The sequence below is a fragment of the Merops nubicus genome, unplaced genomic scaffold (assembly GCF_000691845.1).
Source record: "Merops nubicus isolate BGI_N331 unplaced genomic scaffold, ASM69184v1 scaffold370, whole genome shotgun sequence".
Classification (NCBI taxonomy): Eukaryota; Metazoa; Chordata; class Aves; order Coraciiformes; family Meropidae; genus Merops; species Merops nubicus.
The window spans coordinates 2,937-21,099 of NW_008584583.1; the positions used below are offsets into that span (position 1 = coordinate 2,937).

The following is an 18,163-nucleotide window of genomic DNA, read 5'->3' on the forward strand; positions in this document are numbered from 1 at the left end:
CCAGTTGCATATCCTATTTATGGTAGGACTCGGTAAGTTTTTTAAAATTTGGCTGATAATTTATAGTAGATGATCACGGTTTAACCTGCCTCTGTATGATAAAAGAGTTCAGCCAATTATGTAGCTGTACAAAAACTTAGAATAAAAATAGTTATTAATTTATGTAGAATCTTCCATATATACTAAATTTAATATATGCAGCTACAGTTTCTTCATAGCTGTGGCCTTATCTAGAAATGAATTCTTGAACTTCCCCTGAATGGATGCCTATGTAGATAACTGTTTCACCAGCCAGCTGAACCTGTCTTTTGTCTACGTCCATCTTGGTTTTGCCTTTTTTTTTCCCCCCCTGTAATTTCTCAGTTTTTTTCTCCCATAATCACTCATCACCTCCATGGCTTGTTTCTTTCTGCTTACATAGAACAGTTTCTCTTTATGTTCAACCTTTAAAAGTGTTAGAGCCCCTTTTTTTACTTTCCTGTGTTAATAGATTACACAGAATATTAAATACATTTGAGAAACTACCAGACCAGTCCATAAATGTTTCTTTTTTGAAAGTCAGCATTGGGAACTTGCAGATTATTAGTATGATCACGTTAATGATCTGTGATCATAGCAAATGTTGAGAAGTTAGACTATCCTACATACATTACTTGTAATGGGATTAAGACAACATTTTCATACTGAATTTGTGGTACTTTAATTTTCCCTCTTGGTAAATACATACAGGTGGTTACTGAAATTTGAGTTGCAGCTTTCAGAAATCATGATAACTGATTAACAGTGAGGATCTCTTTATTACCATCTGCAGCAAAGTTTCATGGAAAAAAAAAAACAAAACACAGTGATAAGTAATATATAGAAGCCTTATCCTGAAGTTTTTATGCTACTGTGTAAGAAAGTTTGAAAAGATACTTTGAGTGCTCAGAAACAAGAACCAATCTTTAATGCATTATTATTGAACTCACTAAGCTTTATCTTAATGTCAGTCACAGATTAATTATGTATGCTGCACTACTTGTTTTTTGACAAAGACATTTTTGTTTCTCCTTACATTTTATGGCACTTCTATTGACTCTAAACTATTTTTATTAAACTTTAAAGCAAGTCTGAGTATGATAATTCAAAATGTTCTGATGGTTAAGGCTTCTTAACTTGCATGGGACATAGATAATATTTGGTACTGTTTGCAGAAGCTTGTTGTTAATTTTGTAATTCTTTAAGCATAAAAAAAGTTGGAAAAAATCTAGGTTTCTTCTGGGTTTTGTTTCCAGTATTTAGTTGCTCCACTGGAGACAGATTACAATTGTCAGCATAACTTTTAAGAAAACTTTTTTTTTTCCTATTTAGATCAGTCCTGTAATTTTATTTTTCCAGCATGTGCCGAGTCTGTAAATAAATACAGGTTAAAACATTTATAAATGGCTGTCAACATTTAATTTGGATTTTATGTCCAGCAGGCTCGCAGATGGGTCAGGGACTCTGGAGAGTTGCTAGGAACCAGCAGATGCAACACCAAGGGTATGGTGGCCCAGGCTACCTCACCAGGGAGCATGGCAGGAGGACAGCCACCAACAGCACTACCAGTACAAGCCATCGCAAACAAGCCCCAGGAGGCATCGACATCTACCACCTGCTGAAGACAAGAAAATCTAAAGAGCAAGGAGGATTCATTAACCTGGAAATGCTGCCACCAGAGCTTAGTTTTACCATTTTGTCATACCTGAATGCAACTGATCTCTGTCTAGCTTCATGTGTCTGGCAAGATCTTGCTAATGATGAGCTTCTCTGGCAAGGGTAAGGAAAAAAATATCACCCAGACATAGTAAAAATCATTATTAGATTTTAAGTCGTCTCAATATGTGCTTTTCATCATTCTAGCTGTAGCAAAGGTTCCCCAAGTTAAATGAGACTTGACATAGGCAAAACACAAATATAATTTAAAAATGTGTTATTCTCAGTTTCTAAGTACTATCAGGTATGACTGGAGATTACTACATACACAAGTGTGCTTGGTGCAAATATACACTACACACTTGTTGTTTGACATATGGGGAGAAAAACAAGGACTTGTCTTCACTTTCATATTAGCTCAAAGCACATCTCAAATGTTTGTATTATTACTTCTTTGAACTTCAAACAAGTACCTAGCTTGAGCAAGCAGACCTATTCAGCTGAAGCTCCAGGCAGAAAGGGATTGGAACTCATCTATACTTGTCTGAGAGCAACTTAAGTGTATGGTTTTGGGAATATGGTCATGGAAGGGGGAAGGTCAGTTCTACACATGCATCAAGTGGAATTTCTGCAATCTAACAGCTGAAGTAGATTTAACATATGCAGAGTTTGTATATCCGGGAAATAAAGGAACATTCTATCAAATAATATAACATAAAAGAACATTTTTAAATTTTTATTTTTGATGTTTTACACCACTAACAAAGATTTATGCAACCATACTTATCTTTAGAGTAGATGGTCAGCAGAACTTTTGTTTCACAGCATATTCTTACCCCTTAACAGACAGTAAGTAGTATTACTGTAGTAGTTGGGTTGTTCACATCTTGTTTGTTTTCCTTTCATTGTGCTCTACGTCTGTTCCTTCCCTCATGTATTTCTTTGCCCCTCTGCCTTTGAATTAAGCAGCTTCCCACCCTATCATGCTTTGTGAATGCAACAATAAGATAATGCAATTTTAACTTCTTAGTCACAGCTCTTGGGGACTGTTGTCTTGTCAGGAAAGAGGAATTCTAGTGAAGATCCTGCTAAGCTTCTCAGTTTATGTATATCCGCATGCATTGTATTGTACTTGGTTCTTGGTATCAAAACCACACTAAACACAAATAAATTCCCTGGACCAAAACCTGGAGATACTAGAGCTTCTTAACTGTATGCAGTATATATTCTTTCCTCAAAATTCATCCTGGAAAATAGCTCAATAATTTTTAATGAAGTCTTCCCAAATAATACTGAGCTCAACATATACACTTCAGTAGTGAAGATGTGTCCTGAATTAGCAAATTAATAAAAATCTATCTTTGCATAATCTTTTTTTGGCATTTTAGCCTTTAGTATCCCACATATATTTGGTGTGTTTTGAGTTTAGGTTTTGGCAAGTCCTGTGGCTGAAGTTCTGAACTCAGTCCAGATAAGACCCAGGTTCCTAACTGAAAGAAAAAAAAATCTCTCCCGTGTCCTAAGTGGCAACCTGACAGGTCCTAAGCCTTTTGCCCAATTATTTACAAAATAAACATGTTGAAGCAGACCTACCAGTCCAATACAGAAACAAGGTAATAGAGTGCCTAAACAATTCAAGGGAATTTCAGGTGGTGTCATCAAGGAGACTGAGATGAGCAACGGGAACTGATGAAACAGACATGGAGTCAGCGTGGCATGGAAGGGAAAGAAATGGTACTGATGGAAGGTACAGAGGTGTGAGGCTGGACCAAATAATTAGGACTGGTAGGACAGTGATGGGGAAAGTGACAGGTGGGGAAAGCGGTGAGTTCACAGTGTAATTCTGTGCAGATGTGTCTCACTCCACAACTGGGGCACAAGAGAAGAAACAATATTTTTAGTCTGTCATGGTGCAGGAGAGGAGCGTGTCACAGTTGACAGTGTTCAGATAGGAGAAGTGCCACACGTTTCAGCTCTGTGGATGTTATGATGTCACCTACTAGGATATGTTTGGGGATTGCACTCAAATACAGCAAAACTTGTATAAGAAGAGAACAGTAGTTGTGTAATTGGAGACCAATAATACACATGCAGAAGGCTTCATAGCTCAGTGTTAACAAGCAAGCTCATTCTAACTTTTTTTATAGTTTATCTGGCTTTGCAGTGTTGATTACGTTTTGCTTCTGTAAAATACATTAAATACAGAAAGGAATTTTGATAATACAGTAATTCTATTTTCATAGGTTGTGCAAATCCACTTGGGGTCACTGTTCTATATACAACAAGAATCCGCCTCTAGGATTTTCTTTTAGAAAATTGTATATGCAGCTAGATGAGGGCAGTCTCACCTTTAATGCCAATCCTGATGAGGTAAGTGAACTGTTGCTGATAAGTAATAAACAGTTAAAGTAATTGTGATTGTTTTATAATTATAGCCATATTAAAAGCCAAGTTTTGATAGGTACTTGTTTTACTGTAGGAATGGTTAATACTAAGTTAAGAGCCATATCTTGATCTTTTTTTGCGTATGGTACTTGTGCACATCATTTACATGGCTTGCCTCTTAAGTGCTCTGTACAGCAGTCTGACCTATGGGTGCCAGCAATTCATAACCACATACTGACTTAGGAATGAGGCAGAGACCATAAGTGAAGAGAAAATTGTGAATTTAGAAAGGATGATAATATGCTTACATAAATTAAAATGCCAAAATGGTTCTGCAGAGTATGAGTTTGATCCTGCTTCAGTAAAAGCAGGATGAAATATAATGTAAAGCCATCTAATTCTACGACAATTACGGTTTCTTGTGAGAGATTTTTAAATATTTTCATTGTCAAGAAGCAAGTCTCAAATTATTATGAAAAAGATGTATTGCTGCACTGTCCTAAAGATCAGCTTGTTTGTTAAGCATAATCTTTATAATGTATAGCAACATATTTATTTTCAAAAAATACCCCATGTCAAACTAAAAAGTTTCAATTTATTAACTACTGTAGCTGGCTGAAAAAGTCAGTTTCTGCTTTTTCTGTCACCTTTCAAAGAAGAAGAGTTTGAGAGTATGCAGCTTTCACCTGTTCACACAACACCCAAGTGAGAGAGTCTCTGTTGTGTACAAAATCAGACTCCTGCTTCATGTTTCCTAGGAAAAGAAGGTACACAGTACTGAACAAAAAGCAGTGTTAACTTCTTGCATGTATTTATAGATATACAAGCAAATGGTAATTGAATAAATCCAAAGTAGCAGGAGGATTAAGAAACATGAAAAGATGCACTTGTAGGAGCTAATAGTTCCCACTGACGATAGGATACAGAAAACATGAACTTATGTCCACAGGGTGACATAAATAAAGCAGCTGTTTGTATTATGACAATGATATGATTATGTTTAAAATCTTACCTTATCTCACATTCTGCTTCATAAAAGAAACCCACTACTTTTTTTACTCACAAACGACACTGTTTTGTAATGTCTCTGGTAGAGCTCTGCCTTGAACTGTGATGTGCAAGTGCTGAGGCGCCTTATCAGCGCCAAGCCGCCTCAGTGATTGGCGTGGGCTTTCAGCAGGGGTTTAGTGAATTTAGTAATAAATATAGAGCTTTAAACATTGAATACATTTAAGTGACCTAAATACTGCGTTTTCAATAATAAAGCAAGTTTTAATTGGTAACAGCTTTGACACAAATTTTTCTTTGTTTTCCATTTTGTTTTAACATACTTTTTCACTTACTATGTAGTTTATCATGTGCTGTTATATTCCGACCTAATTTAAAGTTATCTCGGTAGGATTAAAGCATTTGGAGCCTTCACAAAAGGCACTGAATTAAAAAATTCATTAATTTGAAAGGAAATTGAGATCTACAAATTAGAGCTATCTTATAGTATACTTAAACTAGTTATTAAATTTATCATGCTACACTTACTTCTTCTGGGTTCATTATGGTTATGTTATATAACAGTAGTGCCAACAGTCTGCTTCAGGCCTAGCGAGCGACCAGAACCTCAGGATATCTCCTAAGGGCTTCTGTTCCTCTCTCCCTGTGGAGCACCATAGCCTGGCAGGAATCATTCAGGGCCTGAGTTTCAGAATTGACAAATACTATTGCTTTTATTGTTTACAACTGTAATATTGGCAGAATTATTATTATTATAAGGACACTGTGACTGGAATATATGATATGACATTCCACTATTACAAATTGTGTCTCCGAATTTCCTGCCAAACTCTGCTTTACATTTGATGACAGACGTGATCAAATTACTATAAAAATAGGAATACTTACAGCCACAGGAGCAAGATTCTCCAAAGGACACCGCCCATGTCATGAAAATGGGTAACCAGGCTCCACAGCAACAGCTCCAGAGCTAGCGGTGGCTCACGGGGTAGGGAAGAGCATCTACACACTTTGTGGTAGGATTTTCTGGTTAGCCATTGTTGTGTGCATGGTTTTGTGATATCTGCTGTAATTTAACGTGTTGATTGTGTGCATGAGCTTGCATAACTCATAGGAGCTGCTCACATTCTGCAGAAGGGATGTGTTAATCACATTACACATAACTGGGAAAAAAAAATCTCCTGTGCATGTTTAGTTTCTCTTTTTGTTTGTTTGTAGGTTTTGGGGTTTTTTTTTCATATGACAGCACCATTGTAGCCAACATTTTTGAACTTTGTTTTTGTTTCTTTAGAGAGAGTGGGTGGTTTCTTGTTAGTATTAACACTTGAATATGAATATTATGTTGTTTAATCTGCCTTCATGGTCTCTGCTGTATTTTATTCTAAAGAGTGTATGATGTATGTGAAATGTTTCTCATGTAGTGCTCATTTCATATCTCATATGCTTATGACTCAGAATTTGTAAGCAACCAGAAGTTATTTCCCACTGTTTTGTATATTGTTTCTAACTCCCTACAAAATATTTTGTCCAGTTTATTACATGGAGATATGATATGTAATTAAAATTGAAACTGAAGGTGGAAAAAAGAATCCTTTAGTCAGGAAAGAAGATTCATTTTTTCTTTATTCTTAATGATCGTAGTTCTAACTTACTCTGTTTAATGGCTTCTATTTTTATGAATCTATTGGAATCCAGACTGTAACAAAACTCTCAGACTTTATGTAGCATAATAACAATAAAGTACAGTATGACAGTACTTACACTAGGCTGGGATTTGCACTCTTCTGATTGTCTCATTCATTACCAGCTGCCCATAGTTTTTGCCAAGGCCACTGTTCTTGATTATAAATTAAATGTTAGCCACTTGTGTAAAGCTGCCTTACCTGACTGCTAATTATAGATAGTCTATAGATGATGTAGTATTTACTGTGCTGTATATTTCTAACTAGATTTCTCAAAAACTTACCTATTTCATAGTGATCTACTAAGAGAGCCAATTTTGAGATGCATTGATTTATCTGACCTAGGAGTATTAAAACTGTGTGTATGTTGTAGAGGGAAGAAACTATTTTGTGTGATCTCTAAAAAGCTGGAGTGGACCAGACAGCTGAAAACTTTAGAAAACTCTCAATTAAACTCAGTTAAAGTAAAACTTTAATCTTCTAAATTATTAGTTATGGATTCTGTGTGACATGAAAAATATTTCTGTGTTCTACTTGTGATTTCTGCCATCATAAGTGTGTATCACTGAGACTGTATTTCTAAAGCCTGCAGTGAGAGAGACAGTGTTGGAAATGTATGTTCTATTGTGTCCACATTTGTCACTAAATGACTTGATTCATAACGTAGGAAAAGAATCTTTAAGATTTCCATTGCAAAATACATCAGTACTGTGCATTTTGTTCCAGAACATACACCATGAAATATATTCATGCTCCATTTCCCTAAGCAAATGGGAATAATAATACCATACCTGTCTAGTTATTATTTACTAGTAGTGGTACCTAGAAGCCCCAATTAGAAATTGAGGCACTTCTGTGCCAGATATTGTATAAATACTATGACAGTTGGTACCCCAAAGAATTTATCTAAATAATTAATCCAGCATTTAAAGCCAAATTCCTACATTTCCTCAACCTTTATTTGATAATGTTTTAATTTGGTTGGTGATCCAAATTCTTTTTTAAATACAGTACAGACTAGAAGAAAATCAGCATTTTATGTTGATATTTATGTAATTGTACCAAAATGCAGAGGCAAATAACTCACAGAATTATGAATCACCTAAAAATGTTAATATGATACTAGTGATTTCCTTAGTCACCTTTTAAAACTGTTATAGGCTGAACACACAGAGCATGGCATTTAAACCCAAATTCCTACATTTCTTCAACCTTTATTTGATAATGTTTCAATTTGGTGATCCAAATTCTTTTTTAAATACAGTACAGACTAGAAGGAAATCAGCATTTTATGTTGATATTTATGTAATTGTACCAAAATGCAGAGGCAAATAACTCACAGAATTATGAATCACCTAAAAATGTTAATATGATACTAGTGATTTCCTTAGTCACCTTTTAAAACTGTTCTAGGCTGAACACATAGAGCATGTATGCAACCATTTATGTGAAATCTGAAATTTAAGATATGTGAAGTTTGTCTCTCTTGACAAAGGTACTCGGTTTGTCACACCCGGTTTGTGACAGGGGGTGTCTTTGTGTGCATATCTAAACACCAAAGGCAACTACAAAAGTTTTAATGTTGACTGTTCTGCTGAAGTGTTCCAAATGTTCTCTGCTTTAGCAGAGAAAAAAAAAAACAATAAAAAAATGAAACAAGTATTGGAAAAAAAAAATATGGATATAAGTGAATGGAAAGTCCCCTGGAAACGGGCAGAAAGCAAGGCAGAGGTTTCAGTACTATAATAGAATAAGTTGTTAAAACAAGCATCATGTGACTGGACAAGAAAGAACAACTGTAAAAAATAACATAGAATAACAACAAATGGCTTCCATTGTTACTATCAGTCTATAGATATGATTGTTATTTACATATATAATTTAATACTTTCATAAACCAAGATTTTATCCAGACCTGTCTGAAATTCAGTGGTGACATTCTTGTCACAGTGCTCTTTAAGGTATCTTTCCTAATCCTCTAATGCTAAGAACATTATAATGACAAGCAGACTTTTCATATAAGTTAGGCAGACACAGAGCTACTGGAAGTCTTGGCTGTTGTATTGTTCACCTAACTACTCTTCCACTAAATCACAGTTAGAAGAACAAATATACCATCAGTGCTCATCCTGCATTGTTCCCTAAGTGTTAAAAGTGCCTCTTCAGCCCTTGTGGCACAGATCTGCCTACCTGTCATTGCCATTTAGTCAAATGCTTCCTAAGAGCCTCAGTACATGTCTAACAAATAATCTTACCATAGATTTTAACAGTGTATAGAACTTCTTATTTCAGCTAGTGTACCTGCTGCAAGTGACCATTTTAGCTACCAAAAGTGATCTACTTCAAGTGTGGGCTCACATTTCAGGAATCCAGGGCAGTGTTCACAGTGTTACAAAAAGCAGATTGAGTGACATGCCATAACTCTTGTAAATAAGTTTCATTTGCTATGAGCCCAAATTTAAGAACTTTAAAGAGAAATCAGGTGTCTGTTGTTGCAAAGTATTTGTGGGAAGAAGTGAAAAGCAACTAAAGATGATGGCATGTGCTCAAGTATATTCTATACTCTGCTTATTTGTGAAGGAGATGAGAAAAATTAGTAACAGGAGTGCATTCACAGAGAAAAGTATTGTCAAGCATTAGATGTCATGGGAAGATAGGAAATTAGAGACTAGGAATAAAAATGCTTTGCAAAGAGTTGGTAGCTTATCAGGTGAAGATGCTACAATGGATTGAAGTCTAGTGCATGAAAACTTAACGTGTGGTGCTTGCTGTCATGGAGAAACCAACCTATTGTCTGTCTTAAAGGTATTATTTTCATCCTGCCTCATCTGTGACATGCCAGGTATTTTCTGGATATGTTGCAGAAGTCTTTGTTAAATAATTGCAGCAGGAACACTACCAAGTCTTCCTTGCTAGGCTTCAGTTTGTGTTACCCTAAGCAAATACCTAAGTCTCATTAAGTCAGGACATAGGTAAAGGAGATGTTCTGCTACTAGTCTTGTATAAGTTACCAGACTGCTTCAGGAATATGCAGTTGATGTTCATTTTTCATCATTTCCCAGTTTTAGTTTCTTATTTAGCTCTAATTCACGACAACCTTATGTTGCCCTTCTATGTTATGGACAAACTTAAATACAATCTAATTTGGACTTAAATTCAAGGTTATAGTGCAATACTTGCTTCATTACAGTCCTAAATAAAGCGTCTTCTTACAATTGCAGCCTTAAATTGCTAGGATTTTTTTTTTGTTTTACCTGTATAAAACCTTTACATTTTCATTCATTTTATAAAACATCCTTTTAACACACACAAAAGTATGCTGATTAACCGCTTTTATATATATAAGCCACATTATAGACTGATAAAAACAGATGGATAACATTACAGGTGTTTGTTGGCTTTTCACTTGTGTTATCAGTATCTTAAATATTTATTTTTTTTTAAGTGATATGAGACTTTTATTAATCCACTTGATAAAACGACTTTCCAAACCTGCACTCACTCCTTTCTTTAGTAAAATTGAAGAACACAGGGAAGTTAATTTATATACTGAATGACAGGCTACCCTAAAACTCAAAGGACAGACTTGCAAAATATTGTGAAGTCCAATATCAGAAGATTTGTGAAAAAATATTTCAGAAGTTTTTTAAAGGTGATTTAGGTCGTGGCCTTGGTACATTACCCTCTGCAGAAATGCACTGTCCTACACATTTTACATTATGATATAGTCAAGAAGTACTGTGCTTAAGTATTTAACACTTCTTTTCAACAGAAGTTCAGAACCAATCTCAACCCCAGCCAAATTTAATTGAGACTAGGGGGTTATTCTCAGGTTTAGATTTTTGTTGTTGAAAAAGGTGAACATTTTTAAAATCCATTAGGTTCATTTTAATTTCTGAGATGGTTAGGAAAATAGTTTTATGCTTTGTGATATTTCAGTGAACAGAAAGAATCCAGAATATCACTAAAATACTTTTTAAATGAAATTTGATATGTATATTCTATAAGAAATATGTGCTTGGTAAAGTGTGGAAAATTCTGAAAATGACAGTATGAATATAAAATACATACAATTGTTCTATCCTTTTAAACTTTTATTTTGATGTTAGGCAGTGTTCTTTTTTATGTGGATGCATATTTACATATGTTGATATTTACCTATGCTCTGAAATCAGTGTGCTTGTGTTTATTTGCATTATTACACATTTAAACAAATGCATTTAATGCATCTGTTTGAATGTGATACATTGTATAAATGTGACAACATTAATGTTTTAATGAAAGATATTAAAGTCTAAACACATTATGGCTAAGATTTTCTTATTTACAAAAGTTATGAAATTAAAAGTTATGGTCCCCACAGCATTTAAAATACAATTACAAAAATATGAAAACCAAAATACTAGTCTACACTATAAAGAAATTGAGCATGATGGTTCTTGGATATTTTGGGGTCCATAATTTCAAATTTCCTGCTGTGTGTGCAAAATCTCAACCATAACAACAAATTGTTTCTTTGCATTTAATTTCTAATTTTAGCGTGTATCGTGCATGTTGAAATGTGATTTAGAGGAACAGGAATCATTCTGAAAGGCCAACCAATTAGTAGGATTACGTTCCTACGTTGCCAAGTACAGTTCTTGTTCCAAAACACATTATGAGGACTAAATGCATTTATCTATATGTGTATTTTATCTCAGGGAGTCAACTACTTTATGTCCAAGGGCATACTGGACGATTCACCGAAGGAAATAGCTAAGTTCATCTTTTGTACAAGAACGCTAAATTGGAAGAAGCTGAGAATCTACCTTGATGAAAGGTAATTTGCATTTCTGAAGACATCTCCTATTCATTTTCAATGTATAGCACCATTCAACAGTGTTTTCCTTGTATTGCTGTAATTTTAAAGATGTAAAAATGAAGAGAAAACTATGCAACTAAGTGATACTGCTGCTTAATTTGAACAGTTACTCAGTTCAAGGATTTATGTGATTATAGCGTTGTATCAAACCCCTGATGATACCACCTATTACTAGTAAGTCTAACATCCTCTGCTTTTTCTGCATTTTTGTGGTTCTGGGAATAAATTGTTACAAAGTTATAGTGAGCATTTAAACTGCACAGGTTGATCATTGTGCTCTAGGACATCAAATTTTATAGATACTTTGTTGCTTTTTTGACTTGAGGTTTCTGGTTTTTTTCCTGTCTAGTACAGATGTTAATCAGAAGAAGCAGTTATTGCTTTACCAAGTGATGATAGCTTTTTAACAAATGTTGAGTCATCTAGTTGTTATTTGGTTGTCTGATATTTCTCAAATGGAAGTCACACCCACCTCCTGAGATGCAGTAGAGCATCCTCCTGGAGCTAGCCTGAGCTGCAGTAGGGCACACTCTCCCTGCTTTTGCATGCTCTTTTACCTCCACAACACTTTCTCTTGCCCTCCAGGATACCTTCAGGTTGGGGTAGTGCAGTATGAGGAAGGAGGAGCACCAGTACCTTCAAGACAAGTTGAACGAGGAGGAGAGGAATAACTGGACCTAAGTGGGAAGAGCAGAGGGACAGCTGCGCTTCCAGCAGGAACCCTCTCCCGCTTCTCATCCTCCTCAGCCTGTACCACTAAAGGAATGGAAGGAGTCAGTCTGTAGTGTTATCACCACTGACAGTCTTGTGCTGTAAAACTTCAGATTGGCAATTTTTTTTGGCAATAGAAAAATTACAAGCAAGCTGATATTAGCAACCCCTATTGCCATTCATCTTCCTGTCGTAAGCAGAGTGTAGTCAGGCACTAAAATCAGTGCATGCATTTAGGTCTCTAAATATTGAAACTCCCTCTGAAGTACTGAAATGTTTCATAGAAAGATAAACATAACAAGACTATTCTTCGGTTCACTTCAAATTTGCTTCCAAAATTTTCTTCAGAAGTCTTTTGCCCCTCTGTTCATATAGGCTAATCTGAATCCATTAGATGTTTCTTTTGTTCAGCATTGCACCACGATGGACTTAGACTTTAAAGGGATTTTGTGAGCAAATTTTATCTAACTTAAGCCTGGTTTTAACAGGATATTCCTGTAACAGCATCTAGCTAGGCACCAAAATGTGTGACACACATGAATCTATTTCCTTTACATTTTAAGGGCTTTGTCAGACAGCATAAAGGAAGCAAAGCCTCTATGTAGACTGTGATTGAACATGCATATAAAGAAACTTAGAATTCTCATTATTGTATATTTTTGTAGTATTTGGCTACTGTTGTGTCTGATTAATGTGTTTATATTACTTATGTGGTGTTAGTAATTTTTCTTTATCTTTCAGAAAAAAAAAAAAAGTTTATAGACTCCTCTAAGGCTTCATTTCAGTTTTTAAAACATACATTGTCAAACAGTTAAAAGAAACTTCTCTAATTATGTGGGATTTTATCCTACCAGGCGAGACGTTTTGGATGACCTTGTGACGCTGCACAACTTCAGAAATCAGTTCTTGCCAAATGCACTGAGAGAGTTCTTCAGACACATTCATGCTCCTGAGGAGCGTGGGGAGTACCTTGAGACTCTCATAACAAAGTTCTCTCACAGATTCTGTGCTTGCAACCCCGATTTGATGAGAGAGCTTGGCCTTAGCCCTGGTAAGCAAAAAAAGTGCTTGTATTCAGTGGGTCCATCTTTGTATTTATGGATGATGATACTGTCAATAGTTTTGAGATCAACACCTAAACAAGTATTTCTGAAAGTACAGACGTGGCTTGTGAGAGTTCAGTATACAGATATCATCCCACTTGGATTGGAAAAAAAAAAAGCAAAAATAACATACAGATTCCTTTCTTAGACCTTGCTGATAAGTGGGTTTTATTTTCATGTTATCTTTCCTTCACTTTTGTCTGTGCTTAAGCTCTGTACTTTCACGTCTCCTCTTAAAAAGTCTTAATACACTTAACATTTTACCTTGTGGATAGTTCAACCAAAACAAGAGGGAATTAACAGACAGACCAGCAGCCAAAGTCCTCCCTCCACTCCCACATCACACACCAGAGACCCAAAGTGCCAGACAGCCAGAGGGAGGAACAAGTCAATGCACTCACCCACCACAGGGGACATGAAGAAGGGAGCAAGCCAGGCAAGGAGCCAAGCCATGGGAGATGGTAGCAGCCAGGCCATGAGCCCAGTTATATAGTAGGGACTCAGAGACAGCTTCATGTACTAGCCCTGTTATCCTGGGAACTCCACTTTCTGTGAAGAATCAGGGAGCCCTTCCAACAGCCCAAATCCCCACACAACCAACTCCACTGCAAGCAGTCGGTTCTCACAGAGGTGGCTTCTTGTCCCACCTCCAAGTTAATGTGGAAAGTGGGGGCACCTGGTGGTGATCTCCTCATCAGTTCCCACCCAAGGCTGGCCAGACCCTGGGTGAAAACCAGTCAGGAGGGTCTTTCTTGCCTTTGTTGTGGACATCATCCATATGCCAACCCTCATTCAGGGCTGGGGGTTTAACCCAGCACTTCACTCAAGTTAACAAACATTGATGTTGGGAGCCAGTTTTCAACAGTGGGACTGCTTACATATCTGAAGATAAGCTTTAGCTTTAAGCATGTTTGCCTTAGTTTAGAAAACCACCAAGAATCTGTTTAAATTAATGTGCATAAAGCACTTAGTGACTTTAGGATAATGTAGAAATATTAAGAGTTTTGAAAATGCTCATTTGGCAATGTGCTTATATTTTTACTTGGAGCATTGCTATATTGAATTTTATTTCACTGGGATAACCTTTTTAGTTGCACAGGTATCTTTATATATAATTATAATCTTAGTTGATGAAAGCTGCAAGATTCTTGGACAGGAAACAATATTTTTAATGATCACAGTTTCCTTTTTAACTTTTTTTTCTCTTTCTTGTCTAGATGCAGTTTATGTACTGTGTTACTCTTTGATTCTGCTTTCCATTGATCTAACAAGCCCTCACGTGAAGAACAAAATGTCAAAGAGGGAATTCATCCGAAATACAAGACGAGCTGCACAGAATATTAGTGAAGATTTTGTAGGGCACCTTTATGACAACATCTACCTTATTGGCCATGTGGCTGCCTAAAAGCACAATTTGGTAGCACTTAAAATTTGTAATTTTCAAAAACTACATCAAGTAATTAATTATTTTGTAGAGATGGGGGTTATTTTAGTGCTGGTCATTCTAACCTCTGTATGCAATCAAAGTTTGTGTGTGTAAGTGTGTGTATGTGTAAACTACCTTTTGGATCTATTTACCATGGGAACAGAAGGATTCAGAGTTTTGTTTTTCATTTTTATTTTTTTTTAGTTTGTCACAAAACAATGCCATTAGTCTGACACAGCCATTTACAAATGTTAAACTGACATTACCATCTAAGCTGACAAAGTGATGAATTTGTGCATTAGATCTGCCTGAAACTTTAATAAGTTCATTCTTTTTAGAATACCATGCAATGTTTATATATTTAACTAAAGAGATTTATAATCTTATTTTATTGTAAAATATTTTAACTAAAATTTTTCCTTTTATCTCTTAAAATAGTGTTGTACTTCTTTCTTTTGCATTTTTTTTACAGTGCTCTCTACCTCAGATACGTAAGTTAGAGAAACATTGCTCTGAATACTGCAATAAAGTTTATTCTAGACGTTAGAACACTCATAAAATGTCTAAGCTGATATTTAATACTATATTGACTTAACTTGAATTAGCATATTGCCAATCAGCTATTCACTCAATTTTAAAGAAGATTACAATCACTGTTTCAGATGAACCCTGATGTCTTACCGGGATAGCCTAGGGAAATCATGCACTTTACACAGAGAGAGCTAACTGACATTGCAGAGATTAGCTACTGGGGACACAGGCCAACTCCAGTCATCTATTCAGCATGGTAAGCAAGGAAAAATCTCAACAGGGAAAGTGTCAGGGGCGACCAACGTGTTGCTGCTTTCAATTGCTTCCCTCGGTCTGGAAGTGCCAGTGATGGAAATGCCTCGGCAAATATGTACCAGATGACTCATTGCTAAAGCTGTAAAAACTGACTGTGCAAGATGAGCTGTTAAAAACTGACTGTGCAGTGACTGTGCAGGGTTGGAGAGCCATTTCAGAGCCAGATAATGAATTATCCTTTCTAGGTCTGTCATGTAGCTAGATTTTAAATAGTTCTAGATTTATGAAAATAACTGCAAAAATTAGTTCGGTCGGGGTGTGTCTTACGTTTTCTGAAGTGTGTCTTCAGAAGTGCAACTGTTGTGCATATGCAGGAACTGAATGAGGATTTGCCTGGGATTTGTTCAGATAACTCGTAGAGCTGCTGATAACTCTTCTTAAATTGACATAACATGTAGTTGAAATCAGAGCTGTTCATTATTAAGTTTGTTTACATAATATGCAATTATCACCAGCAGCTAGACTCATCGTTGAAACAAGTAGATTTCTCCCTTTTCCCAGCTACACTATGAGGTAGGAAGACATTCTTAGTTCTGTTTTACAGGTTAATCTGATTTTTTTATGACAGAACCAGGGATTGAATGCAGGTCATACTCCTAATCATGCACTTTGCCCATGCTGCTGCTTTCCATTTGGCACCTAGGGGATGTTATATTTGTCTTAGATGTGGGAAGAGTGATGACAATGACAGTCCACATAAGGGCTACATAAATGACAGGAAGAAAAAAAGAGTAGCTACTGTTGCTATTTCAAGTGTTTAGAACATTTTATTTCTAGGTCTAGTCCACATGCAAAAATGCACCCAGAAAAAGCTGTAATTGTTTTTATCACGTTACCTTTAATCAAATGTAAATGCAGTTTGTATTATTTGTGTAGCATACACAACCAAAGCCAGGAGCCAGCACTATTGGAGCTGTCTTCCAGATAGGTTTACAGTATCACTCCCCTCTCTCAGGATAACTTCTCATGACTTCACCCTGAGTCATTTCATGCATTTCAGAAAGCCTACAGATGCATTCCATAGTGGTCAGTTAATCTCAAACACAAATAGAGTGTATGGTGTGTTGGGGAGCTTTGTTTAAAGCACAGGTATCTGGTCCTGGGGAAAAAAAAAAAAGACAAAAAAAAGAAGATAAGATGGAAAACTTTTTTAACCTGTAAAATCAGCAATAAAGTTTAAGTATCTCTGTGCTCCTTACAGTGATCTTATATGAAGGCTGCAGAATATGGCTTTCTAGAAAGCACTCCTCAGAAGTTATACTTGTAAAAGGAATTCACTGAATCTTGAAATTACAACTAATCTGATGAGGAAATGTTTTCTTCTCAAACCATAAATGCAGAGCAAAGCCTAATTATCTCCTGACTGGTATTTCTGTTGACATTAGCAATACTGGTTTTGATTTTGTGCTGATTCAAGAGTACGAATTGTTAATCTGAATTTCTCTTAATTTCCAGTTACCCTCATTTCCCGTCATCAAACAGATAGAGAACAAAGCCTCCAGGCAGACAGAACATGCTTTTTTTTTTCTGGAAGAGACGAGTACATCTATTAACAAAGTTTAGAAAGCTTCATGACCAGTGTAACAGCCAAGAAGATAAATTAGAAACAGGATGATACGATTAGAGTTGCCGTAAGATACCATTCCAGGGGAAAAGAAAAAAAAAAAACAAAACAACCAAACCCTAATCACATACAGATAACAGCCTCTGATCTTCACAGTAGAGCTTTGAACAGTGTTGGATGGTTAGCACCCAGCTCGTGCTGTACATTACGTTGCCAGCTCGGAGTGGAACAGAAAACAGCAAATGCAGCGTGCCAGGAGTGAATTCCCTCAGAGGTAACCAAGAAACAAAAAATTTCTTCTGTCCTTTTGAAGTTTGAGTCTTTCTCCAGAGCAGCAGAGAAGTATTTTTTTTACATCTTAAAAATCTAGACTTTTCATTCATTTAGGCAATTTTGTCTTAAAAAAAAAAGCCTTAAGTAGATGTAACAATACTCTTGCAAAGTGATCAAGTTTGAATTCTCTTCATCATCCTCCAAAAGCTAAGTTTTGGGCAGTGTCTTCTTCAATGCACTATTGGTGTCTTCACATACCTTTTAAAAGAAAATAGGCATAGATGCATCATTGATCCAGGACTCACTAGATGATGTGATGTGGAAATAGCTACTTGATGAAGCACTTTAGGAGACTTAGATAGAGGATCCCAAGCCTAATTACATGAGCATGATCAGAACTACAAAGCACCACTGCACAGCCTTTGAACTGTGGCCACGTGATGTTGCTTTCACACTAACTGTCCCCAGCACTGAAAGAAGAAGTGCACTAGCATCCCATCCCCCTGCAAACACTAGTTATTCTGGTCCTGAAAGATACTGAAGCTGTGTTCTGAATGGCCATGTCTGAAATTCTGCTAACTTTGGTATACACAGATGTGACAGAAGGACAACTGGTCTTTGTTCGTGTAG

At 36.2% G+C, this 18,163-nt stretch overlaps 1 protein-coding gene across 1 annotated transcript; it reads left to right on the forward strand.

Annotated features, from left to right (window-relative positions):
• The first annotated feature begins 1,463 nt into the window (after positions 1 to 1,463).
• Positions 1,464 to 15,287, forward strand: FBXO8 (F-box protein 8). The gene is made up of 5 exons (XM_008944493.1): positions 1,464 to 1,797; positions 3,918 to 4,044; positions 11,450 to 11,568; positions 13,176 to 13,372; positions 14,642 to 15,287. Exons 1-5 carry the CDS (start codon positions 1,469 to 1,471, stop codon positions 14,827 to 14,829), a joined length of 960 nt encoding a protein of 319 aa, XP_008942741.1. The 5' UTR covers positions 1,464 to 1,468; the 3' UTR covers positions 14,830 to 15,287.
• The last annotated feature ends 2,876 nt before the right edge of the window (positions 15,288 to 18,163 follow it).